Here is a 26,429-nt window from a genome sequence, read left to right on the forward strand (position 1 = left end):
ACTCGCGATGTCAAGCTACTTACACAGAATGAAGCATTTATACAGCTGGGTAACTTTTAATGTATCAGCTCAGGGTACCTTGATCTAGGGTATTACAAGAGGAGATGGGATTCAAAGCTGGTCTTTCGAGTCTAAATGCAACGGCTACGCTACCTGCTGTCCGGCGCTTCCGCCGCGAGGCTGAGACAGAGCTATTAATCACTGCAGTCAGTGTCTTCAGAAGATATTTGACCACTCCACATTTTTTCCCCTTGCAGTTTTTGCAGTAATGCTGCTGAGACGTGTTTGCCCGCGATCTCTCTCCCTTCCTCTCCTAGGAGGAGAGTGACTCGATCGGCACGATTCCGAGAAACTACCCTGCGTGGTGGATACTACCTGCCACGGGACTTCACCTAATGTTCAACAGATGAATCAGACGTGCAGCCCACTTTCTCTCACTTCTGCTCTCTGTGCATTGCCGGCACGGAACATGAAAGTAGACCACTGGGCCTGATGTGTGACTCCTATGCAGGGCCCGTTTTCTCAACGCCCATCACGTGACATTTTAACGGAGTGAGGTGTGGTGCAGACGGAAATTTTAACTCCCGTTAGTCATCTGTCACATCGCAGCTTTGTATGAGATATAGAGAAGTTTTGTTTTCTGGCACTGAGTGGTTGTCTAGTAGGGTGAAATACCCTGGCGCACCACACTGGCAGGGTTAGGAGAGTCAATAGCAAGGAAGTAAACACTGGGACTGTTCTCATGTACATTACAGCATACAAAAGTCCTTTTGCCTGGAAAAGCCCCCAATGACAATGATGTTCTTGTGTGTATTCAGTCTTTATCATATATAGCTGTCCAGCAGTGCACACGTTTCCAGTGAAAGTCCCTTCACACGCTTACATATTGTTATCCACAGCGTTAACGTCCCGTCAGAACTGTACATGCGATACACATGTAGGACTGTATGTGAGACCTGCTGAGTTCCCATGTGACGCCCCACGTTTTACCATGCAGCCTCCTCATAGGGCCCCTCGGCACCCCACTGTCCCACTGCTGTCTGCTCGCCGGCGGAGCCCAAATATTCAGCATTCCTGAGGAAACTCTGCAGGGACCTCACATGGGGTATGAGTGAACAGGAATGGTATTTCGACACCCTTGTACACACACACACACACACACACACACAGATACGAACGTGTGTCCTGGGTGGGAAGACGGCTGTGGTGTGAAGGCGTCTCCAGTAGGGCCCCTACCTCCTTGTTCAGGAACATTCCGGCATGCTGGAGCACAGCGGCTTCTCTTCACCCATCCGATGGAGGAGCGGGCTGGGCTGTGACATCTGGCCGTTCACATGTTCTTCCAGCCTCGACTACAAGCGTAGGATTACTGAGGACTGTGACTCTGCCCCTCCCTCTTGCTCTCTCTCTCTCTCTCTCTCTCTCTCTCTCGCTCTCTGTCTCGCTCTCTGTCTCGCTCTGCCGTTTACAGCAGATCTGCTTTCACTCTTCGTTTATCTCTCTGCCTCCTTCTCCCTCACCTTCCTGCCGTTAGCTGCCTTCTGCTCTCGCAGTCCCATCCGGCACTTTCACTGCCCCACACTGCCATGAAGGGCATGAGTTCATCAGTTATCAGTTCCCACTCCAACCCTCTTTATGGATTGCGAAAATGCATGCCACACTTTCTATATTAAATATCTATTTTAAAATGTGAGGAAATACATCTTATAAAAAAGTAATGTGTTAATCTGTTAAGCAGAGAGAACACAGACATCCATATCTATACAGAATATATCTGTGTACGATATATGTATATCGTGTATTTAAAGAAAATATGTTTAATCAAAACGGGTAAAGTGTCAAAATCTGCTGTATACTACTATCTACAACATATTATATTACAAATAGTATACAGTATTTGTATACAGTATATATAAAGCAAATATTTTCATCAAAAATTATTTAAAATGTGTCAGTCATTTGTTAAGCACAGAAAACACAGATATCCATACGGTATATATAGTATATATGCATATGGATAAAATATGTGTACGCAATTTGCATATGCGTCAGTAAGAAACACGTGTGTATATGTGCAGGTGGCACAAACACACAGGATGTGTCTGGTAGGTGGCAAAGACTCTTCTGTTCACATGTGTGGCGCGTCAGTGAAGAGGAACTGTGAATGGGGGAGGGGTGCGCCCTTCTTGGGGATTTGCTGTGTTTTGCAGTCAGTGTGGGGCATCGGGATTTTACAGTCCGAGGCTCTCTCTTCCTCTCTCTTTCTGGTCAGGCATCTTCTCGATCTCCCGAGTGTGTCTGTCCCACCGTTACGGTTACGTCCTACTGTTACGCCATCCTCCGGGGTGAAATAGGGCCAATTATTACCCACAGCCTCCTCCTCACCACCCCCCTCTCCAGGCCCCTCTCTTAAGCCATGGGCATGCCATAGTGTCACTATAAACATGTGTTTATAATGTGTCTGTAATTTGTGATGCAGGGAAAACACAGAAATATACATATACATACAATACATTTATGTATATATATATACAGCAGTGGGGGTGCGGTGGCGCAGTGGGTTGGACCACAGTCCTGCTCTCCGGTGGGTCTGGGGTTCGAGTCCCACTTGGGGTGCCTTGCGACGGACTGGCGTCCCGTCCTGGGTGTGTCCCCTCCCCCTCCGGCCTTACGCCCTGTGTTACCGGGTAGGCTCCGGTTCCCCGTGACCCCGTATGGGACAAGCGGTTCTGAAAATGTGTGTGTGTGTGTATATACAGCATATATGCTTACAGTATATATAAAACCACTCACTGTGTGTGGAGTTTCCTTTTTCTCCCCATGTCTGTGTGGGTTTCCTCCAGGTGCTCTGGTTTCCTCCCACAGTCCAAAGACATGCTGTACAGGTTCCCCCATAGTGTGTGAGTGACAGAGAGAAAGAGTGTGTGTGTGTGTGTGTGTGTGTGTGTGTGTGTGTGTGTGTGTGTTCCACTGATGTATGGATGAGTGACCCAGCATAAATAGTGTATCTAGCAGTGTAACTCATCTTGGTGAATAATGTGTGTGAGCTGATAACACTACATAGAGCTCATTGGAAGTCGCTTTGGAGAAAAGTGCCTGATAAATAAATGTAAATATATATATCTGTTATTTGTATGGATGGATTATGTATTTAGATTGTTTTAGAGCTAAAACCTTTAAGACAACATTAAAATGAGATTACATTAAAATGATCCCAAAAATACTTTGAAATGTCAAACAAGGAGCCAAAGGCCCACATGCATACACAGTGACCTCTTGTCATGAATTCAAGCGGTCAACTCATGTGCACCCTAATCCTAACCCTAGACAAAACCCCAATCCTAACTCTACCTCTGACGCTAACCCAATCTCTAACCTTAACCCAAACCTAACTCTAACCTAACCCCAACGTAACCCTAAATCTAACATAAACCTAACCCAAACCCTGACTCTGAACCTAACGCAACCCTAAAATAACCCTAACTTTAGCCTAACCCTAACATAACCTTAACAATAACCGTAAATCTAGCCCTAACCCTAACCCTAACCTGGACCCCAGCTCTAACCCTAACCATCACATTGACCCCAACCCTCACCCTAACCATCACCCTGATCCCAGCCCTAACCCTAACCCTATCCCCAGACCACACAGGATTCATACACACTCCGCTTAAAAAAATCTCCCATCCAGGGCCTACCCCTGACCCAGAATACATACCTTCCTTTGATCCATAAACTAACTACATGATATCACGCTCAGCTCGAAAATCTCCACCCCACCTGCGATTCCACAATAGATCCACAAGGTGGGGACATAACCCCAAAATAAATAAACAAAAATATCCTCTGACAACACGTGGGAATCTTGGTCCGCCTTTCTCGTACAACTGGATTCCCCAATTCAAACACACACATACACAACTCTTTTACACAACTCCCAAAAAGATGTTTTTCACCGGCATCACTCCACCACACACAAACACACTTAAAACAAAAAGGGACATGTTACAACCTGGAGGAGAGCACGGTGTTGCCAGAGCAACCAAAACACAATTGTGTGTATGAAGCCCACAATTTTCCTCAACCTAACCCTCACCTAACTATAACCTAACCCTAACATAATGCTAACCTAATCCTAACTCTTACCTAACACCAACCCTAACCCTAATTCTAATGTAACCCTAACCTAAACCTAATGTAACCCTAACTTAACCCAAAACTAAACTTAACTTAACCCTAACCCTAAACTAACCATAACCAAACTAAAACCTAACCAAAACTTAATCCTAATATTTAATTGATGTTAACATAACCCTAACCAAACATTACCAAACCCTATCCTACCCTAACCATAATTTAATCGTAACGTTAATGTAACACTAACCTAAGCATTACTAAACACTAACCTAACCCTAATGCAACCCCAGCCTAACCTAACCCTAAACTAATGTCAACATAACCCTAACCACAACCAAATTCTAACCTTATCCAAACCAAATCATAACCTTAACTTAATCGTAACCTTAAAGTAAAATGAAGTAACCCTAACAACCCTAACACTAACCTAACCGTTACTAAACCTTAATCCAACTGTAACTTAACCCTATTACCCTACCCTAGCTCTAACCTAACGTAACTGTAACCTAACCTGAACAGTAACTTAACCCTAATGTAACTTTAACCTAACCCTAACCCCAACCCCAACCCAAACCTAACCCTAACCTAACTGTAATCTAACCCTAACCTAACTCTAACCTATCCCTAACATAACCCTACCCCTAAACCCTCAACCCTAATCTTAATCTTAACCATAACCCTGACCCTACCCCTAACTCTAACCTCCAACCCTAACCCTAAACTCTAACCCTAACCCTGACCCTACTCCTAAACCCTAAATCCTAAACCCTAACCCCAGTTTTCCTCATCCTAACCCTAATCTTCAAACCAGACACACTTTGGAAGTCCTGGAGCTTTACTCTGGTCATATTCCGCACTCATGAGTTGAAGTATTCTGTGTCACACACAAGCATTGTGAGTTGCCTGAGTTTAACATCCAGCAAGACAGTAGCGACAAATGTGAGGAAGCAGCACAGATAAGAAGAAGCACTACTGCAGCAAGTGTGGTGTGTGAATAAACTCACCTGTACTGCAGATTGCTGCATGATCTACATGTGGAGCTCACAAGGAAACGATCCATGCGAAGAGACCTTCTTTGGTCCACCACCAACTGCAATAATGTTTTGCAACAAGAGAAGGGTTCAATAAAACAGCTGTTTGATGATGACGATTATTATTATTATTATTATTATTATTATTATTTGCATTTTTTTCCTGTTGCCTTTGTTGAAAAAGACTTTCAATAATAGATAAATCAACTTTGTGGTAATTTAGTTATTTAGTTAATCATTAATACACTAGCTCCTCTTCTTATGAACCTTCAAGATAGGAGTTTTCAAGATTCAAAAATTTCCAGTTGCATGTTTTTATTCCTCTATTCATTCTTAACCAGTTGTCTATTACTGGGTCATGGCGATCCAGAGCTTATCCTGGAGGATAGAGCTTGTCTTCATAGGGCTTGAGACCGAGTACACCCCAGGTGTGACAGCAGCCCACTGCAGGGCTGCCACAGTCACACATTTTCTTTACTTACACAACAAACATGATCTTTCTTCATCCTTGAAACGTCTTACAGTAAGTTTTTTTTTTTATTAATAAGGCCATATCCCAGATTTTTACAGAATCCAATTTGTGAATAAGTCAAGTAACAGTCAAATAGCATAACTTAACTGTTATTAAGCTTTTATTATCTGTGACTTAGGGAGTAAAAGTGATTTTGAACTTATGAACAAAACAAGTTACAAACAGACATCCAGCCCCAATTTTGTTTGCTAGCTGAGGAGTCCATGCACTTGCTCAGTAGTCCAACAGCAGGTACAGGTCAAACCTGGGATCTTTCGAGTGCAAAATGACAGCCATAACCAATATGTCACATGCTGTCCCTTCATAACCAGTGAGAGAAAGCCATCAGCATCATTACATCTAGATACAGAGGCTACATTACAGCACAAACGGCTTCCACTGAGGTGTACATCTGTGAAGAGGGATGATGATGTACAGTAAAGTAAGTATAATAGAACTGCTGGATCTGCATATAGGTCTGCAGATACCTCTGGACATCATCACATTCTCATTGTCATCCTGTGTTCATCTTCTTTACACTGTAGGCAACGGTCTCCTATTAGCGTATAGGTCACTGCCACTTTCAGAACTACTCTAAGCACACACAGGGTGACGCAGGGTTTACAAGCATCGTGTTACACTTGATTTGCAGCAAACTGCTCCCTTCCATAAAACAGCTTTTAGTATCGATTATTCTCATTCGCTGGGGGATCCTGCAATCTGTTGTGGCTGCCTGACTGGAAAACAAAGGATACGAAATCTTTGCTGGTATAATGGCACTTCTGGGTTCAACCAACCAACATCTACAATCACTTGTCTCAAGCGGGGTCGTAGCGAACCGGAGCCTAACCCGGCAACACAGGGCTCAAGGTCGAAGGGGGAAGGGACACACCCAGGACGGGATGCCAGTCCATCACAAGGCACTCCAAGCAGGACTCAAACCCCAGACCCACCACACAGTAGGCACTGGTCAAACCCACCGCACTGCTGCACCACTGCAAATCCACTTTTTGGTTCAACATTTTTTGTATATGAGCGTATTAAGATAGCTAAAAATCTGCTTAAATAAATTTACTGCACAGTTTATATATACAGATGCTCCTCTAATTACGATGGATCGACTTATGATTTTTCGAAGATATGACAGCAATAAGCATTCGGTAGAATCCTTACTTCAAATTCTATCTGTTCCCACCCCTACGATATGCAATACGATACTCTCTCCAGATGCTGAGCGATAGCAGTGAGCCGCAGCATGTGCTCAACCACGCTCGCAGTCTCTCTATCAATCACACCAAAGAGTGTAAACACCTGCAAGTGTAAACAACCGATGCTGTGTTGAAAGCATTTTTTTATTTTGTGTTTTCGCATCTCATCATGTCTACTAAATGCCCACGTGTGTCTCCTGCTTAAATTTGCCCAGCTGTAGGCTCTGGTAAGTGTTCTGGGCACGTTTAAGGTAGGCTAGGCTATGATGTTCGGTAGATGCGGTACCGTATTATTTTTCGACTTCCGATTTTTCCACTTACTATGGGTTTATTGGAACGTAACCCCATCGTTAGTCGAGGAGCATCTGTATATGCAATAGTGAAGACCTGGAGTCACACACACACACTCTTTGTCCCATACAGGGTCGCAGGAAGCCGGAGCCTAACCCGGCAACACAGGGCATAAGGCTCGAGGAGGAGGGGACATACCCAGGAGGGGACACTAGTCCATCACAAGGCACCCCAAGCAGGACTCAAACCCCAGACCCACCAGAGAGCAGGACCCGGTCCAACCCACTGCACCGCCGCATCCCCCCCCCCCGACCTGGAGTTATTTGTTCATAATACTGTTTTCTAGTCATCCACCATCCATTGTCTATGTTTTTAACCTTTTCTTCTTTTTTTGCCAGCTTAAGAAACGGTTTTTTCTTTGAAACACTCCTTCTAAGGCCAGCAAAGAGTTGTCTTCTCATCGCAGATAACACTGGTATTTGACATGTACTATTTAAGGAAACAGCCAACTGAGGACCTATAAGGCATCTGTTTCTCAGACTATGGAGTCTGATGTATTTATTGTCATGTGCTGCTGTACATCTGGGCCTTATGCTTCTTTTTCTGTCCTGTTAGATCCAGTTTGTCCTTTTCTCTCAAGACAGTAGCAGATACCATTGTATGACATCTTCAGTTTCTTGGCAATCTGATGCATGGAATAACCTTCATTTTGCAAAACAACAAGAGATTGATGGGTTTCTTAAAAAAGCAGTTTGTTTCTTTTTTTTTTTTTAAACAATTACAAAGGTTTCTCAGTTATTAGGACCATTAGCATTAGGACACTGGAGTAATGGCTGCTGAAAATGGGGCCTTGCAGTCATATGTGAACAATAAATTTTTTTATTTTATTTATTTTTATTTTTGTAGAGCGCTCTTCTCATGCAGTGACACAGAGAGCTTTAACACAGGCATAAAGCAAGAAAAATTGATACAAACAAAGAAGACAGTCAACTAATGGCTACCATAATGAAGAACTTATTACAGAGCTATAAGTATACCTACTGGCCATCGGGGAAAGGAACAAAAACTCCCAACTGAAGGTTGAAGGAGAAAAAACCTCTGGGAGTCCAAGTGCCAGTGGCTGCCCACCCCTCCTGGGCATTCTGGAAAGTAACAATTTGTAAGTCAGTGTATAACAAGTAATAATGATAATAAGACTGGAATTTAGCATCTTCTGGAATAGACCGCATTGTCATAGAGACTAATCCCAACGTTTCTTTTCCTATGTTGGAAACATCCTCAGGGTTCTGCATCGTAAACCGTTAGACGTTGTCTTCACGGATCATTGATGTAGTCTACGTAGGAAACGAAACGTTGGGATTAGTCTCTATGACAATGCGGTCTACTCCGGAAGATGCTAAATTCCAGTCTAATGACAACGGCCGCGGAAGCCTACGTGACTTGATAATAATGGTAATGTTGGTAAATGGCATCTTGGATCCCCAGCTCGGCATGGAACGTCTCAGTCGTCATGGCATCATCCTCTGTCACCACTGGCTGGCCTCCTCAGGTCTTATGTAGCGAGGTAGTACTCAACGAGAAGATAGAACAGAGTTAGTAATTTGTTACTTAAGTAAATTTAAAATGCATTTTTGTAAAGGTGATAAAATAAACAACCAAGGTAGGTGAAATTACATTACGAGGTGGAATGCCTGAGTGAACATGTAAGTCTTTAGTCAGGATTTGAAAACAGAAACAGACGGGGCATTTCTGACAGTAACTGGTAGACTATTCCACAGTTTAGGTGCTCTATAACTAAAGGTGTGACCTCCTACTGAGGTCTTATTGATCACGGGTACTTTAAGGTAACCTGCATCTAATGAATGGAGATATCGTCCTGGGATATAAAAATGAATGATCTCACAAAGGTAAGCCGGAGAAATGCCATGTATTGCCTTATAGGTCAGAAGTAGGATTTTATAATCAACTCTATAAGAGACCAGGAGCCAATGCAAGGATTTAAGTACCAGTGTTATATGGTCAAGGGGTGCGGTGGCGCAGTGGGTTGGACCACAGTCCTCCTCTCCGGTGGGTCTGGGGTTTGAGTCCCACTTGGGGTGCCTTGCGACGGACTGGCGTCCCGTCCTGGGTGTGTCCCCTCCCCCTCTGGCCTTGTGCCCTGTGTTACCGGGTAGGCTCCGGTTCCCCGTGACCCTGTATGGGACGAGCGGTTCTGAAAGTGTGTGTGTGTGTGTGTGTGTGTGTGTGTTATATGGTCAAACTTCCTAGTTCTAGTGATAATTCTCAATCAATCCTTTCAAGCAGTAAACCCATTTGTAATGATGTCTTGGCTGTAATTTTAAATGAATTTAATGGTGCCTTCATAAAAAAAGTTTCAGCTCTTTCAAAAACCTGAAAATTTCTGGTTGATTCCAAACATGGTCTCTGGTTTTGTCTTCCAGCAACTCTGTAATAAGTCAACTTTCTCAAAAGTCCCCTTATGTTACTGGAATCATAAGGATATGTAGACAATATGTATGAATGTTACATTGTAAAAAAGGACTGTATCTTTTTCTCTAATTTCACACATTATTCATGTTAATAGTAATAGAGAATAATTATATAAATACAGTACATTGCTATATCTATTTTCTAGCTGCACTATTATTTTCACTTTCATTTCTAAATATATTTTTTTGCATTTTTTTTTTCACAGCACCGCAACGCTCACTTTCCACTTGCTAGGTAATTTGAATAAAAATTAACTTGAAGGGAATCACCGATTAAAAGTAACAGCGACAAAAAAAACGGTCGCTGTTAGACACCCAGAAACTGACTTTGACCCAAACAATCACAGATACGGGTGACTTACTGCAGTCCAGAATCACAAATCGGTAGACCTTAGACATTGTTACCAAATGTCGGGACTCAAAAATAATATAACGTTAATGGGGCAGCCAGTGTAAGTCTGGGTCATCATACATGTTGTAAGTCGCAGACCTGTGCAGTTGTTCTGTACCTGCATTAAATACTACAAATTCTCTTGAATTACAGGATATACCCTTATTGCTAGGCACAGAGACCTACAGGAAATGCAATAAAATAGTCATTTTTCAATTTAGACATTTTAGATTGTATGTCACTTACTATGACTTTTACATATCTGGTCCTCGAACCAGTTCACAATAATGATTGTGGTCCTTGGCCAAAAAAGGATAGAAACCCCAGTCATACAGTAGCAGTCTTACTGGACAATATGCCAGTGAACTGTATTCAGCTCATCAGTGACCAGACTCTGCTGGTATTTTTGGACTCGTTTCTGTACCTCCGTGTGCAGCGCCATCTTCATAAGACAAGTGCGAACAGTGCGAATAGCTTCCATAACGGGATAAGTGTTTAAAAGCGGTTGGGCTTAAGGACACCTTACCTGTGGGAAATATAACGCATGTCGCCCCATCGTACAAGTTGTAAAAGCACCATTTGTGAGCAGAGTGAGAAATGTGAGGGTTGTTCTCGTTTGTCACCAAAAACACAATCCACCCTGGCTGGGCCGCAGGATGCAGATCTCCACTTCCTCTAAGGGGGAAGGGGCCAGGGCCCATTTCCTTGTTTCGGGGTTATTTCAGGATTCAGTCTCCGCACTAGTTTTCTTAAAATTTGAGCCCAAATGCCAGCACATCCTTCCCTGTACTGGCCACGTGCTCAGCTTCTGCTGGAGCTAATGCACTTAGTTCACGGCATGCGTCACTAGAAGGAGCTGCAGCGCGACTTTGCACTCGACGCGGACACGTGCGGCCCGGTAAACTAAGTCTGCTTCCGGAAGTGCCGAGTAGAGACCAACAACAGGAAGCGACCGTCACTACAACAGTAAACATCACCTGCCTGCCTGCGAAGCTCACTTCTCGAAGTGGGTGTCCTGAAACGAAACAGGCTGTGGTAGAAGGCAGCTGACGGCAGATATTAAACTTCTCTGTACTTTCCCCATGAGCGCACGCTCACAGAGTTCAGCTGTGGGAAAAACTTATGCTGTTCTTTGTTACAAATTACAGGTCCCCGATTAATGATGCGGTTACGTTCCGCGAAACCCATCGTAAGTCGAAAATATTGTAAGTTGAAAATGCATTTAGGGTGTGGTGGCGCAGTGGGTTGTACCAGGTCCTGCTCTCTGGTGGGTCTGGGGTTCAAGTCCTGCTTGGGGTGCCTTGCAATGGAGTGGTGTCCTGTCCTGGGTGTGTCCCCTCCCCCTCCAGCCTTATGCCCTGTGTTGCTGGGTTAGGCTCTGGCTCCCCATGCCCCCTTATGGGACAAGTGGTTCAGAAAGTGTGTGTGTGTGTGTGTGTGTGTGAAAATGCATTTAATGAGGGGTGCAGGGAGCTTGGCTGAGTCCTGCTCCCTGGTGGGTCTGGGGTTCAAGTCCTGCTTGGGGTGCCCTGTGATGGACTGGTGTTCCATCCTGGGTGTGTCCCCTCCAACCTTGTGCCCTATGTTGCTGGATTGGGCTCTGGCTTGCTGTGACCCTGCTCGGGACAAGTGGCTTCAGCCAGTGTGTGTGTCTGTGTGAGAGAAAATGTGTTTAATACACCTAATGCACACCTCTGTGTGAGACTGGGACATGCAGGTTGCTGCTGCTGCCCAGTATCATGAGAGAGTATTGCTCTGCATATTGCTTGCCTGGGAATAAAAATCAAAATTCTACCTACAGTTTCTGTTGAATGCCTATCGCCAGCTCACCATCATAGAGCCAAAAAAAATCACAAGTGGAACCTTTGTAAATCGGGGACCACCTGTAATCATTACAACGATGGAGGAATGCGCATAATAATGCAAACAATATTTTTCGGGGAAAAAAAACCCTAAACTAAATTTTAATGTGAAGAGATGTGTCCCTCTGCGCTTAACCGTCCACAAGTGAGCAACAGGGAACGAATTCCACAAAAAAAAAAAAAGAGACATTTCGATAGCGGTGCATTTTATTGTGCCGTTGGCCAATGCCTAGAAAGTTACACTTACATCGAGTAGCTTTGCATGACGAAAGAATACAGAAAAGTGAAATATACTGATAAGACCAGAGGCGCCATGTGCCTCTCGACAGTAGCTCACCATATAAGAAGCTTACAGAAGAATGAATCATAAACTGTTCTCCGCCCATGGGTAGACAAGAAAAAACCGTTTGCTCTGATATGGCACCCGATAAGTGTCACAGACAGTTAGAACTCAGGGGCCACCGACACTGTGCAGAGTAAACATTCCCTTTACCGGCTGCGCAGCTGCAGAGGGGTGGTGTGTCACCTCCCTCCCCAGCCCAGCCTCACCCACGTGTGATAGAAGGCAGCGGTCTCGGTCTTGGATCACACCCACAAAGCAGGGGATTACCACATGCTCAGCACAATCACTCCCCCCCACTCAGGCCTCCTGGCTGCACACCTGTCAAAGGCGTGTCCAGTATTCAGGTGTGCCCTGATGTATGGCCACAGAGCACCTACAGCCACATGTTGTGGGTTGGCCTTGCGGCGTATCTACGGCAACGTGGCATGCCCCGTAAACTGTTTTTGTTCTGCAATTAGTGTGTCAACAGCACTTTGGCGTGTTTAGCTTACACTAGAATTCCCCACAATCCCTTACAGTTTTATTCTACACAAAGAGAGCAGCACACTGCACATGTAACACTTGTGCAGCAAAGCCATAAAAACAAACCATTTGAACTATATTGTCAAAACATCAGCTGTCCTTCTAATGCAGTACCATATTAATCATATTAAATTCACTTTAACCTCCTTTTTTAAACCAATATGCATGGGAATATAAGTGCTTTAATGAAATTTCCACTTTGGCTCAACTTCCTATAGTTTTACTGTACATGACTTTGCAAGGCAGAAATTAAAAACACTAAAAATAGCTTATGCTGACATTTTACAACATTATTTCAAGGTCTCCAAAGCTTCTTCAGCCCACCGTTGGTGTTGTGTGTGTGCGTGTTGTATGCTTTCATATTGTGTTTTGTGTGTGTGTGTGTGTGTGTGTTCAAAATGTACATTTGTGCTGTATTTTAGCGAATGTGACTTGTATTTCTGTGCTTGTGGACACACACTCTGCTCGGCAGCCATTCACACGTGCGATTCTGTACTGCTGCTGTGGCTGCTACTTCGCTTAAAGCAATCACCTGTATAATCCTCCACCTCTTCCAAATAAGTCTGTATAAAAACGAGACTGGAAATGTCGCCACTGAGTTTCACTCAGCTCTTTGCACCCATGGCACATGGTTTCTACTGCCCACGAAGGAGCACTATCTCTAAATGATGATGGTCCCAACTCCCTCAGTGCTGCTGGCTCGCTCTTCTAGGTCCCTGTGTGCTCCTACAGCGAGGAGGTGCTCTCCAGGCTCATGAGCCTCCCCCGCAGGATGGAGCTGCCCTGGCGGGAGAGCTGCTGGCGGAACTCTGTGGTGAGGAAGTAGTAGATGATGGGGTTCAGGCAACAGTTAAGGCTGGCAATGCAGAGGGAAATGGGGTGGAACTGCTTGACAGCTTGCCCCAGCGAGCAGTTGGTGATCACCCCCTGGGTGACCAGAATGTACAAAGGGAAGTTGATGTGGTAGGGTGCGAAGCAGAAGAGGAAGACAGCGGCGCACACGCGGACCATCCGCAGGGCTTTGTTTTTGTCGCTCATCTGCTGGCGCTCATTGAACTGGCGCAGGGAGCAAGCGATGCGGAACGAGCAGAATATGATGATGGCCAATGGGATGACAAACCCCGACACTTCTGAGAACGTCAGCATGGACACGGTCATGTGCAAGGAGACCTTGCGTATGGGCAGGTCCTTGAAGCAGCTGGATGTTTCATTGCCACTGGAGGAGCCAGCACTGCTGCTGCGCATCAGGATGAAGGGCGTGCAGCAGAGGCCCACGACGAACCAAACAACGGCGCTGATGCGCACATCGTAGCGTCGCGCCCACTTTTTGGCGCAGAAGGGATGAATGAGGAAGGCACAGCGCTGGATGCTGATGCAGGTGAGGAACACCACGCCAGCGTACATGTTGAGGTATTTCAAGTAGAAGCAAAGCAGACACATCACTTTGCCGAAGGGCCATGTGTGACTCAGGTAGTAGTAGATGCGAAGGATGAGAGAGAGCACATGTGCCAGGTCAGCGATGGCCAGGTTGATCATGAAGATGATTGCTTTGGTCTTCTTTCTGTGTGCAAGACGGTAGCCCGTTAGCCAATGAGAAAAACAGCATGAAAAACAGGACCCGTGAGCAGCTTGTTCATTAATCCCAGAATAAGGGCAACAGTCTATCCAGATACAATCACTATGTCACTTTTTATAGTTCTGAACTTTCAACCTGACACAAAGGAATGATTCTTAAAATCACGCTGCAGACTATAAAGTGTGTTCGTCATATGACTGACAAACATATGAAAAACTAAGTATTAACTACTCACTAAAACAATTAACAAGTAATTTCTGTTATTGCGACCCTACTCAGGACAATCAGTTATTGAAACTAGATGGATTACAATATAATATAGAATAAAATTGACATAAAACCTCTTTAATCACAGGATTCCCTCTAAACTCTTTTAAGGTCTATCTAGCTATTTTTTGAAAATACCAGATTTACCATGGTGACATTGTGGGTTATTCATATTTCTGCAAAATCCGAGTGATGTCTGTCTTTGGGAAGCACATGAAAACACATTTTCCCTACACACACACACACAGTTTGAAGCCACTTGTCCCAAGCGGGGTCATGGCGAGCCAGAACCTAACCCGGCAACACAGGGTGCAAGGCTGGAGGGGACACACCCAGGACGGGACGCCACTCCATTGCAAGGCACCCCAAGCAGGACTCGAACCCCAGCCCCACTGGAGAGCAGGACCTGGTCAAACCCACTGCACCACCACACCCTCCTTTTCCCTATACAGAGTAATGTAAATTGCTTTATTCCATGTACATTTACCAAAATCTCATATTTTCAGAAATACAGTTGTGTCTATTAACTGGAAAAAATGCACCTCATAGTCAAATATATTATTTTGTATTATTACATGAGGGCTTAAAGATAATTGTGCTCCAAGAAACATGATTTAACCCCTTTCCAGCCAAAGTGAAAAAAATAAATACTGTATAACATTAAATCACCATATAAGATAGCATCAAACTGCAAGACCATGCAAATTGCAATATCTTTATGTTCAGACTGCTCTCCTCTGGTATAAGGTCCGTAGTAATTTGCACCTCTAGTGAAACCATGTGGAGAGTATGGCTGTTGTATGCCCCTTGTTTTCCGTACAAGTCATGTTGGAGCTGCTACAAAGCTGTAACAGAAATTTCATTATAAGCTGTATTTATATTATTATAAATTTTTATAAATTGTTTAAAGAATTTTATTTTTATTTAATTTTAATAATTTTAACAATTAATAATTATTTAACAATTTTATTTTTATTTTATTTTTATAAATTATTATAATTTTTCTAATAAATTTTATTAGAAGCTGTAGAATCACGCCGGCACTATGTAACATTTCTGTGCAGTTTCCAACTCTTATACTGGTGAGTTCTCGTTCCGCTTTCCAAAGAGGAATATGCTCACCTGATGAAACGGCAGAGCACCCACAGTGCCAGGCTGTTTCCCAGCAACCCAGGGATGAAGATGAACAAGTAGAAGTAGGTGTATAGGTGGTCCATGCGCTTCTCCCACTGTGTCATGTTGTAATCGCAAGTCCCATCGTTGGAGACCATGGTGACCCCTGCTACTTCATTTAAGTGCTACCTGAAAAAGTGAGGCAAAAACATAGTAATAAGTAAGAAGTCAAATATTTGATGGCAAAGAGATTAATATAAGATTACTTCCTCTTTCAACAACAATAAATGCCTTATTGACATTGAAATTTATAAACGCTAACTCTAGAAACAGGATCATTGTTATTGCCGTGCACAAACAAACTATGAACTACGCACTGGCAGAGAAAACGTTTCACATCCAAATGCTCTAGCAGATGTGTTTCTCACCAGCAGATTTAAAAGATAAAAGTATTTCAAGTATTGAAAGTATTTTAAGGAAATCTCAGCAATCTTGTACACCATTCATCGTCGAGGGCCTTATCTTGCTCAGGTCAGCACTGAGCAATGATATCTAAAGATGGGCAGGGTCTGCTTTCTTTAACTAAAAATATGAATAAAATGGATCCTTTTTTTTTTTCCTGCCACTGTTGACACCTGGCTAACAGAGAACAGGAACAGAAAACACAAGAAGCGCAACGTTGCCGTCCAACATAGCACAGCTTAATTACTCCTGTAATTTCAAGAACCACAAGGAGCTTGTTCCTTTCCTCTTATGTCATTAAGAGAGTAAATAAACTTCGGGAGGTGGCAGCCAGTCCTTCAGTCCTTTACCGGGGTGAATCAGAACTGTTAATCAAACCGCCCCTAAAAGCGGTACTGACAACAGAATGTGGTTTTGAAAGCAAACATTATGCCTATGAGGACTGTAGTATTCTTGCTTTTTCACATAAAATGTAATTTTTACCCAACGCCCTTCCTGGATGAGAAAATGAGAGGTAAAGATGGGCCCGGAAGGACATCGTAAGTCAAAGAGGGGAAGTGCAGTAATCTTGAAAAAAGAAACTGTCAGATGGTAACATTCAGTCAGTGGATAATGTGTCAGTGACTGGAACAGGAAAAAGTCAAAGTCAGCATCAAAGTGGTTGAAGGAAAAGGTCACGTATTAGAATTTGATGTATTCCTTAATTAATTTTCAATGAGATTATTAACACTGGGTGGAGGGCGCGGTAGCGCTGGGTTTGGTTGGGTCCTGCTCTCTGGCGGGTCTGAGGTGCGAGTGTGTGTGAGTGTGAGTGTGTGTGTGTGTGTGTGTATTAACACTGGGCAAAATGAGCCTTTATCTATTTCCTATAAGAAATACAGCACTTAACTTGATTTATCGTTTGTACTGCTAAGCACAGTAATGAAAAACAATATTCACGTAAAAGTACTGCTTTAAAAAGGTAGCTTTAAAAATTTACTTAAGTAAAACTACTCCTAGAAAAATCTGAGTAAAAGTGAAAAAGTTTTCAGGTTATAAAACCATTCAAGAATCAAGTTAAACTAAGCCTTCTGATGTTCTATACCGCTAGCAATGTTACCAGCTTTAATATACAGTTGGAACCCAAGGAAATAGAACATATCTTTATATTTTTCCAATAAAATAACAATGCTGGATCAATAAAATTAGATACTGTCCACCGGATATCACTACTGGCTGCTAAAAATGAAAAGTTACTGTATGTCATTCTTTTGCAATTGAGCTGTCATGTTTATCCAAAGAGATTTCCAGCTGTGGATGCATGTATGCAGATGTTCCTAAAGGGTTACTCACATTCTCTGAACTTGCTTTTCTCAGTCAGTGTGGCTGATCTACAGGCCAGATACCATCAGCAACTTAAGTTTGTGACAGAGAACGTACTATCTCCCTGTAGAAGAAGAGATCGAGAGAAGAAAATGGGGTTGGATATGGTATACATTCCAAAACTCAGCAAGTGACATTACCAGGGAGGTACTGATATGGACACCCCTCCCATCCCCCGAGGCAAGAGGCCGCAGATGGAAGGGGTAACTGGCAGCGTAATGATTTGCCCTTCCTTTGGTTTGAAAGGGTGCTGGTTCAAATCTCACCTACTGCTGTTGTACCCTTGAGCAAGGTAATTACCCTGAATTGCTCCAGTAAAATGACCCAGCTTTATAATAGGTACAAAGCTGCAGGCTGTTGATGGGATTCAAATCAAATTGGAACTGAAATTGTTCATAGGATTCCAACTGAAATAGTGAAGCAGCTCTTTCAACGCTCACTGCTCAAGTCTATCAGCCAACCTCTAAGATGACAATTCTTCCAATTCTTTGGAAGAGGTCAGTGTTCATTCCAATACTGAAGAAAGATGACATCAGATTGCACAAACTACTGCACAATTGCTCTCATTCCACATGCAAGATTTTACTCAAGCTCATTCAGAAGAGAATAAAAATTTATTTTGGAAACTAACTATAAATTTACATACCATTGCAAACTTCCTACAGTTCAATTCTACAGTTATCTATTTAGCAGACACTTTTGTCCAAAGCAGCTTCCAGTGAACTTTATGTAGTGTCATCAGCCCACACACCTTATTCACTAAGTGACTTACGCTACTAGATACACTGCTTATAATGGGTCACTTAGCCATACATCAGTGGAACACACTCTCTCTGTCACTCACACACTGTGAGTGAACCTCAGCAGCATGTCTTTGGACTGTGGGAGGAAACCAGAGCACTCAGAGGGAACCCACACAGACATGGGGAGAACATGCTAACTTCACAGAGACTGAGCAGGGATCAAACCCATGCCCTCTTGCACCACCCAGGCACTGTGGGACAGCATTGCTACTTGCTGTGCCACTGTGTTGCCATTCTAAACCTAAATGCTTGATTGTAGCATCAGATTCTAGCATCAGTTACAAGCGAAACAAAATATTTCCAACAAATAAAACTTTGACATTATTTAAATAATACAAGTTTAAAGTGTTTTTATATGCCTTAAAGTTCTTTTCCAGTATGTGTATTTTACTTTTTAGTAACATGCTAAATGAAATTTATGTAAAATATTCCAAATGCAGATAACAAGCAATTTACTTAATAACTTAGTTCAAGAACAATTTATACTTGATCAATAAAATTCAAGTTTTACAATATTAAAAAAAAAATATATATATATTTTTTAACTTATTGCATTAACAATACTTTAATTTTCCCAATTTTAATACACCCCCTCTTGAATGTGATTGAATTAAATAGTGATGGGAGGGTGTGGTGACGGGGCAGGTTTTGTCTGTGTTTGAAAATGCATTTAGGGCGTGGTGGCGCAGTGGGTTGGACCAGGTCCTGTTCTCTGGTGGGTCTGGGGTTCAAGTCCTGCTTGGGGTGCCTTGCAACGGAGTGGCGTCCTGTCCTGGGTGCGTCCCTTCCGCCCTGCATGGCTGGGTTAGGCTCCAGTTTGCCGTGGCCCCAGACAGTGTGTATGTGTAAATAGTGAAGGAGGGAAAAAGTAGCCAAGAATAAATGGTGAAGAAAAAGGTTTTTTTTTAAAAAAAAAAAAAAATACAAATATAATAAAGTAAATGTACTGATAACAAAAATGATTCAAAGTAGATTTTCTTCAGAAATGTACTTAAGTAGAAGAAACAAAGTTAATGCAACTCATTATTACTCATCCCTACAGCTAAGATCTTTGTGCTGTTTCGCTACTTGCAGCATACTCAGTGTTTTTCTGCCATTGTTTGCCTGACCTTCCCTTTTCCTTCCCTTCGTTGAATTTGGAGCACTTTCTCGCTGGCTGTTTGGTTTTGTCCATGATCTGTGTTCTCATGCATTTCTTTTTTTTTTTTTTTGCCTCCTTCTTTTTCGTCGTTTTTCTGAGATCACGGAGACGATGTGCTTATTGGACAGTGATTCACTTTCTTTCATCTCCAGACTCAAATAAACCTGATACCTTGGCTTAGGAACAGAATATTAGCATCTTTCTCTGAGAAAATGCGTAGCCTATGTGTCCAAGTTTTCTGAACTCTAAGAACAAAAGAAATGAAAAATTTTGGACTATTGTTGGAAAGTTCAATAGAATGGAGGTAATAGCTGTTAATGCTTGTTACCGTGAAAGCATTCATCTATGAGCAAACGGAGCTTCGGAACTCAATCCATCATATGTATTGTAAAAACCACAGTGGTCTGAAACAGTAGAAAGAAGTTTTGACACTCTGTCCCTTCAACCCAAATCTCTACATGCTGCAGTCTTGTTGATCAGAGCACCACACCGGATGCTCTCGTTAACTCGTAGCGTGATGACAACGCAAACAGCAATACCACAGAAACCTCCTCTGTAGCATTTCTAACTGCCAGCTTCTGTTGAGTATGCCAACCACGTTTCTAGCGGTGTTTCAAAACAGGGAAACCACTGACACATCTGCATTTGTAATCGTACTTCTGCTCTTATATTCCTCTTCATGTAACCTCCCTGGAGAGTAAACGTTGGTATTCACACACACACACACACACACACACACACACACACACACACACACACACTGAAACCGCTTGTCCCGAGTCAAACCAGAGCCTAACCCAGCAACACAGGGCGCAAGGCTGGTGGGGGAGGGGACGCCAGTCTGCTGCAAGGCACCCCAAGCAGGACTTGAACCCAAGACCCGCCAGACAGCAAGACCGCACTACTGCACCCCACTGTTGGTATTTAAAGACATATACATATATACACACACTGACTGAAACCACTTGTCCTAAGCAGGGTCGCAGCGAACCCGAGCCTAACCCGGCAACACAGGGCACAAGGCTGCTAAGATAGACATACTACTGCTAGTTTTAGCTACAGTATATCTATCTTAATATACCGTGTGTGTGTGTGTGTGTGTGTGTGTGTGTATATATATATTTAATAATGATATTTATATTTATAATAATATATAATATATAATAATATATAATATACACACACACACAACATTTTTCAGGGTTCCTTTAGGCATATGCTCTTTTACAGAAACTTACAGACAGATGTGTTGTGTTTTTATTATAAATGAACAATTTAGTAAGTAAACATGTACATTATGTTTATTTATGCAGCAGATGCTTGTCTCCAAAGCAACAAACTCCATGCGGTGTTATCAGCCCACACCTTATTCACTGCAGTAACTTACACTGCTAGATACACTACTTACAATGAGTCACTCATCCATACATCAGCGAAACACACTTTCTCTGTGTCACTCACACACTATGGGGGAAGCTGAACAGCATGTCTTTGGACTGTGGGAGGAAACCAGAGCACCCAGAGAAAACCCACACAGACACAGGAAGAACATGCAAACTTCAGACAGACTGAGCAGGTATTGAACCCATGTCCTCTCATACCACCCAGGCGCTGTAAGAGGGCAGCACTGCTTGCTGTGCCACCCTATCACCCACCGAACACAAGTTTACATTTTCCTGAATTATTCCCTGAGCATCATTTCCTATTTTTTTCTGATCTCTAATGTGGTATTAGCTTTCTGTACCATGCTTGTCACATCTCCCACAAACCCGACATTACTGCTACTTCAAATTAGCGTAGCTGGATTTCTGCTACGATCTCATTCCCCTGTCTTCGTTGTGCTACAGTCTTGCTTTGTTCTGATGAAGCATAACAATGTACATTTCCTTTTTCAGGGCAAACGACAAAAGGGACATGCGGCATCTCTAGAAAGGGTAGGGAGCAGTGCCTGTGGCAAAAAAAAACCCTGGCCGTCTTATCCTCTTATACTTGATGGATGGGCCCCTACCCATCACAGTTACTTCCCACCCATCACATACATCCCTGTCAGTCAGACATCCCCTACCCATCACAAATGTTCCTTACAAACAACCCATGCCACAGTCATTATACATACACCCTACCAACCCATCACACGTCCCCTCTGCCCCACATACACTCTCCTTGCCCTTGACACACATCCTGATGATGACCTCACGCGCATCCTGTCCAGCAAACACACCCAGCACATGTCAAACAGCCTGATCCTTTCAAAGTATTTTATTGAACAGCAAATGGCAACAGAACACCCAAAAAATCAGCTAGTGAATAATACACATGCATGCTGGTACACTCTGCTGCACATCCCTCCCACGTACCCTGCGTGAACCAGGTCTTTTAGTTCAGAAGGAAAGAATGCCTCAAACGTTTCAAACTGACCACATTCAACGGTCTGTTTTCGGTTAGATTCCGCTGATGATGTGTCAATACAAGAGGCACAAGATGTATCTAAGCTTTGCACAGATACATCTGCACACAGCAGATGCAGCAGCAGGCCCTTATAGCCTTTGAGATGACACCAGTCGACCCTTATAAGCTCTGATTTATAACCGTCTGCTGTCTGAGTACTGGAACTACAGTATGTGAGGTGCAGACTTGTGTGCTCCTTAACATGATCCTTGGAAGTGTATTTGTTTTTCTACATAAATTAATATCTATTAAGACCCAGGGAACATATATGGATGCATACAGATACAGTTCAGTTTTTTCTGCATTTTGCTGAATTTCCACAAAGAAATTGCGAACTGTTATCTATGTCGCTCTTTTATTTTCGTCACAACTGCACTTGAAAATATACGTGCTGTGAACTCTCCAGCAGCAAACATTACCATTCCTGTAACAGCTCATTTAATGACAGTAATATTCTTCTTGGTTTGTGTGTTTTTACTTGCTCTTCCTACATCAGTCTGATTTCTGTAGATGATCATCAGTCAGATATTACATGGTGGGAGCACGTGATGCTTCCTACGATACGCGGACACTTCTTTTTTTTTACACACAAAATCCCTTGAGGCGATTAAAAGACGTCAATCAGGGCGGGCGAGCTTCCCTTTCTCACTGAACTTGCGTAAGACTGAGAGAGCAGGTGGCAGATGACTTCAGACCAGATGTAACCCTTACAAGTAGCTGACCAGCCACAGCTTCATTTCATCAGATGTGAGCCTACTTGACGGCTTCGCCTTGAGAACGACCTGCTCTAGCCTCGCTCCTCTCACCGGCCCTCATGGGTCTCTGCAGAGGACTGCAACTATGTTCCCAACTTCTCTTATCCTGCAGGTGACCTTGGCTCGAGGCTCTTCCTCCCTGCTTTAAGAAGCGGGTTTGCGCTGGAGGGAATGGCTGCCTGCACATCCTTATCTAGTGCTCTGTCAACAAATAGCACGTCCAACAAATCATATAATCCACCCTATTCTTCATTCAACTGTATTTCTTTGGTCAGAATGTGTCACTCATGCCCTGCTCTGAAAAGAAAAATGCTTCTTCTGAGAGACACACACACACACACACACACACACACACACACACACACACACACACATACACACAGTCTGAAACGGCTTATCCTAAGCAGGGTTGTGGAGCCTAACCGAGCAAGCACAGGGCACAAGGCTGGAGGGGGAGGGGACACACCCGGGACGAGACGCCAGTCCACTGCAAGGCACCCCAAGCAGGGCTCGAACCCCAGACTCACCAGAGAGTGGGACCCAGCCAAGCCAGCTGCACCACCGCGCCCCCCGCCTTTTAAGAAATATTAATACTAAAATAATAAACATTTGCATTTTAATTTCATTTACTTGCTAACTTAAGGAGTAGCCTTGAAGCCTCCGAGTCACTGATACGGTTTTTGTGCCATTAAAATCCAACGCACGAACAGCCATACTCTAAATATTTTGTCAACGGACGCGCTGAGCAGTCTGAGGAAGCAGTCTGAGGAATCACAGTAAACTATAGCGACTTTATTCATTTGGTTCATATCCATTAAAAGTCCATATGTGCTGCAGCAGACAATCCATCCGCATAACAATCAACAGAATAAGAACTGGAGAATAAAACGTTCTTCTTACATATTTAACTGGCACTTTTCTGCATGATGGCTTACAGTACTAAGCCACCCACAGTCATCTGTCCTGTTCATAGAGCTGGTTCATTTTTACTGGAGTACTTCAGGGTAAGTACCTTGCTCAAGGTACTGCAGCAGGAGATTCAAACTTGCAACCTCTGACTGCAGAGATACACGCTGTCACCGCTACACGACCTGCTACGCATCATCTATTTTTAATGCTCCTTTCAGCACTCATAATGTACATCAAGACCGTCCCAACTAACAAACTTTACTCACTGTTTTAATTACATGCCATTATAACTTATAATAACGTTTAAAACTGACATTTCCAAACACACTGATTAGAAAAAAGGTCAGAAAACTCTACGGATATGCAATCCTCCTGCCGGTGTGTCTAACCGCTTCCCTCTTGGGTTGCCCCCATCCAGTGCTGCAACCTCACCTGTCTGTGAGACTCCAGGTAGGTCAGGCTGGAAGGTCAGCCCTGTCCCTGACTCACGCTTTCTTCCTGCGCAGATCTCTGTCTCCGACTTGTAGGCGAGGAAGCTTGCTGTAACACTACAGGGGCAGGAAGTCTCAAATCTAAATGCTGAATGGCCCTATCCTTCCCCTCAGTTTGTCGGCAGGGCGCTTACGTCACGGTGCCTGGTAGCGGAGAAACACGCAACAAACACATACGTCATATGCTCACCTTTCAAGCCAGACAGCCGTGCATCTTTTGCTGGACGGTTGCATCTGCGACCGAGATTAGCGAGTGCGTGCAAACACTCGACTGCTCTGTGATTTTTGTTGTGACGGAGAGCGGTTGTGAAAATAACCCTTGTTGTACACAGTCTGATACTGGAGGTTGCTCTTCCATGAGCCTCTCAAAATCCTGTTGAGCCCATTTCTCCCATTGCTGAGGCAATGCATTGACCCCTTGTCTAGGTTTCCAGCAGGTATTAAAATGTTTTGCAGCGTCCTTTATCAGACTGTCAGAGACAGATCAGATTTTTAAAAAAGAGATAAAGATAGCTCCTTCCTCCTGATTCAGATTCTGATTCTGATTGCATGGGACGAAAAATGTCAGTTCAACAGATCCTGGCCCAGAAAGCCAGAAGGACACTATCAGCAACAATATTTCACACTTTCACCTACACATTAACCTTTAAACCCTGTTCTGCAAGAGTAGCCACCTCCTGAGACTGTTTGCGCATTTTCCACATTCACCAGTACACGACAGCCCTGTCTAGTGTTGAGAATTACGTGCTGGCGGGAAGCAAAGGCACCAAGGAAATCCTCACACTTATCAGATTTCTTTTCAATTCAAATTAGCAATAAGAAATTGGTGGAAAACTATACAAAGTGTTTTAAATAATTGAAAAATATAGCATTGAGCAAGCCAAGGGTCCCTTTCCCCTCCGAGAACGAGATGCACCTGTTTTCTGCCGGTAGGCAAATGCCCAGGCAAAGAGGACAGTGAGTCTCTATTGTGAAATTATGGGAACTGTACGCTGATCTGGTCCGTGATGTGAAACTGAAACTATAACAGTAAAATGGGGCCTAAAAGCCACTGATGCAAACCGAGAAAAGAGCTGTGCGATTCTATTTGCGTGGGTGTCCCTGTATGCATAGCCCTTCACTTTGTCAAGTTCTCCAACCTTAAGAAAGATGACTTACAGCTGTCGTGCTGTGACACCAACCGAATGAACTTGGCATCATACCGTACTTCTGCAGAGGATACAGTGCCTCTAACAAACTAACACCTGATTGTAATCATAGTCCAAAATTTAAGGCTTTCAGATATTCACCACTGAGGGTTTTTACTGTCAAATATGATTTTTTTTTCTTTTTTTGCTACTGCTGGTGAGCATGCACTGTGCAAAAGAAAGTCTTGGCAAACTGATTTTCCCACAATGTGGGTTTCTGTTATTGGCATACTCTGTGTTCTTACCACTTTGCACTTCACAAACCCTATCTCTGATCCCATTTGTAATGGGCTTTACATTTCTTGTTCTGCATGAACTCTACAAGGGGGGTCTGACAGATTACCTGAGGGAGGGAGGAAGGGAGAGTGAAGGGTGGATGGCTCTTACCTGGTGGGATGCGGAGGACGCTCAAGGCTGGGCATCAGGAGCTCAGCACTCAAAGCAGTTTTGTCAGTGAGCTGCTCTTTTTCATGATCAAGAGCGACTTCCTCATTTCAGCAGCAATCTGCAAGTGAAAAACACTCCCGTGACCGCGTATGCTGCGGGCAAAGGGTGAATGAGCGAGAACAGACGCATTACCTCTACCTGCAAGGCCACACCCATCAGCCGTCAGCAGGAACACGTGCACGCCTGCGCACAGCTATCCCTCGGTGCACCAGTTTGTCTTCTGCGGAGCCCAAATCTTGTTTTGATGCTATTAAAAGTAGGGTGTGGTTTTGCTGCAAGATGATGAGAACCATGTGCAACATCCCCGCAACGGAAGTCATCTGTAAGTAAAATGTCAGTGCGGCAATTCACTTTTTGGTATTCAGCAGTGTGTTTTTCCCATGGTAAACTCTTAAACAATAAACTACATACATACAAATACCACATCTATACAACTATTGTAACTCATAACTTAAGAGAAAAAAAGCCAAAAGTACAGTATACTATCATTCACAGTGAAGTGATGTAAGAGAACTTTGCCAAAATTGAACTCATTAAAACCCAAAGTTCTGCACTAATTCCCATGCAGTCGGACTGTCGAGACGATGCTGTAAACAAGCAAAACAACTGCTACCATCCTTTGACTTCATTTTAATGTATTTTATTGTTTTGTAATGCGATCATCTGCGAGGGCCCTACAGTGA

At 43.5% G+C, this 26,429-nt stretch overlaps 1 protein-coding gene across 3 annotated transcripts; it reads right to left on the minus strand.

Annotated features, from left to right (window-relative positions):
- Positions 1–12,122: 12,122 nt before the first annotated feature.
- On the minus strand, positions 12,123–25,833 carry p2ry10 (P2Y receptor family member 10). Of its 3 annotated transcripts, XM_018736995.2 has the most exons (5): positions 25,687–25,833; positions 24,054–24,256; positions 17,536–17,629; positions 15,751–15,930; positions 12,123–14,346 (listed from the first exon to the last, which is right to left on the minus strand). In XM_018736995.2, exons 4-5 carry the CDS (start codon positions 15,897–15,899, stop codon positions 13,512–13,514), a joined length of 984 nt encoding a protein of 327 aa, XP_018592511.1. In that variant the 5' UTR covers positions 15,900–15,930; positions 17,536–17,629; positions 24,054–24,256; positions 25,687–25,833; the 3' UTR covers positions 12,123–13,511. The 3 variants fall into 3 exon arrangements, with proteins under 3 accessions (XP_018592511.1, XP_018592510.1, XP_018592512.1); XM_018736994.2 differs by lacking the exon at positions 17,536–17,629; XM_018736996.1 differs by lacking the exons at positions 17,536–17,629; positions 24,054–24,256.
- Positions 25,834–26,429: the final 596 nt, after the last annotated feature.

Source organism: Scleropages formosus, chromosome 13 (assembly GCF_900964775.1).
Source record: "Scleropages formosus chromosome 13, fSclFor1.1, whole genome shotgun sequence".
Classification (NCBI taxonomy): Eukaryota; Metazoa; Chordata; class Actinopteri; order Osteoglossiformes; family Osteoglossidae; genus Scleropages; species Scleropages formosus.

Coding starts and splice junctions, on each gene's coding strand:
- p2ry10 (XM_018736996.1), bottom strand. CDS start 15,899: ATGGTCTCCAACGATGGGACTTGCGATTACAACATGACACAGTGGGAG. Junction 14,347..15,750: donor GTGCTCTGCCGTTTCATCAG/GTGAGCATATTC, acceptor TCTTGCACACAG/AAAGAAGACCAAAGCAATCA.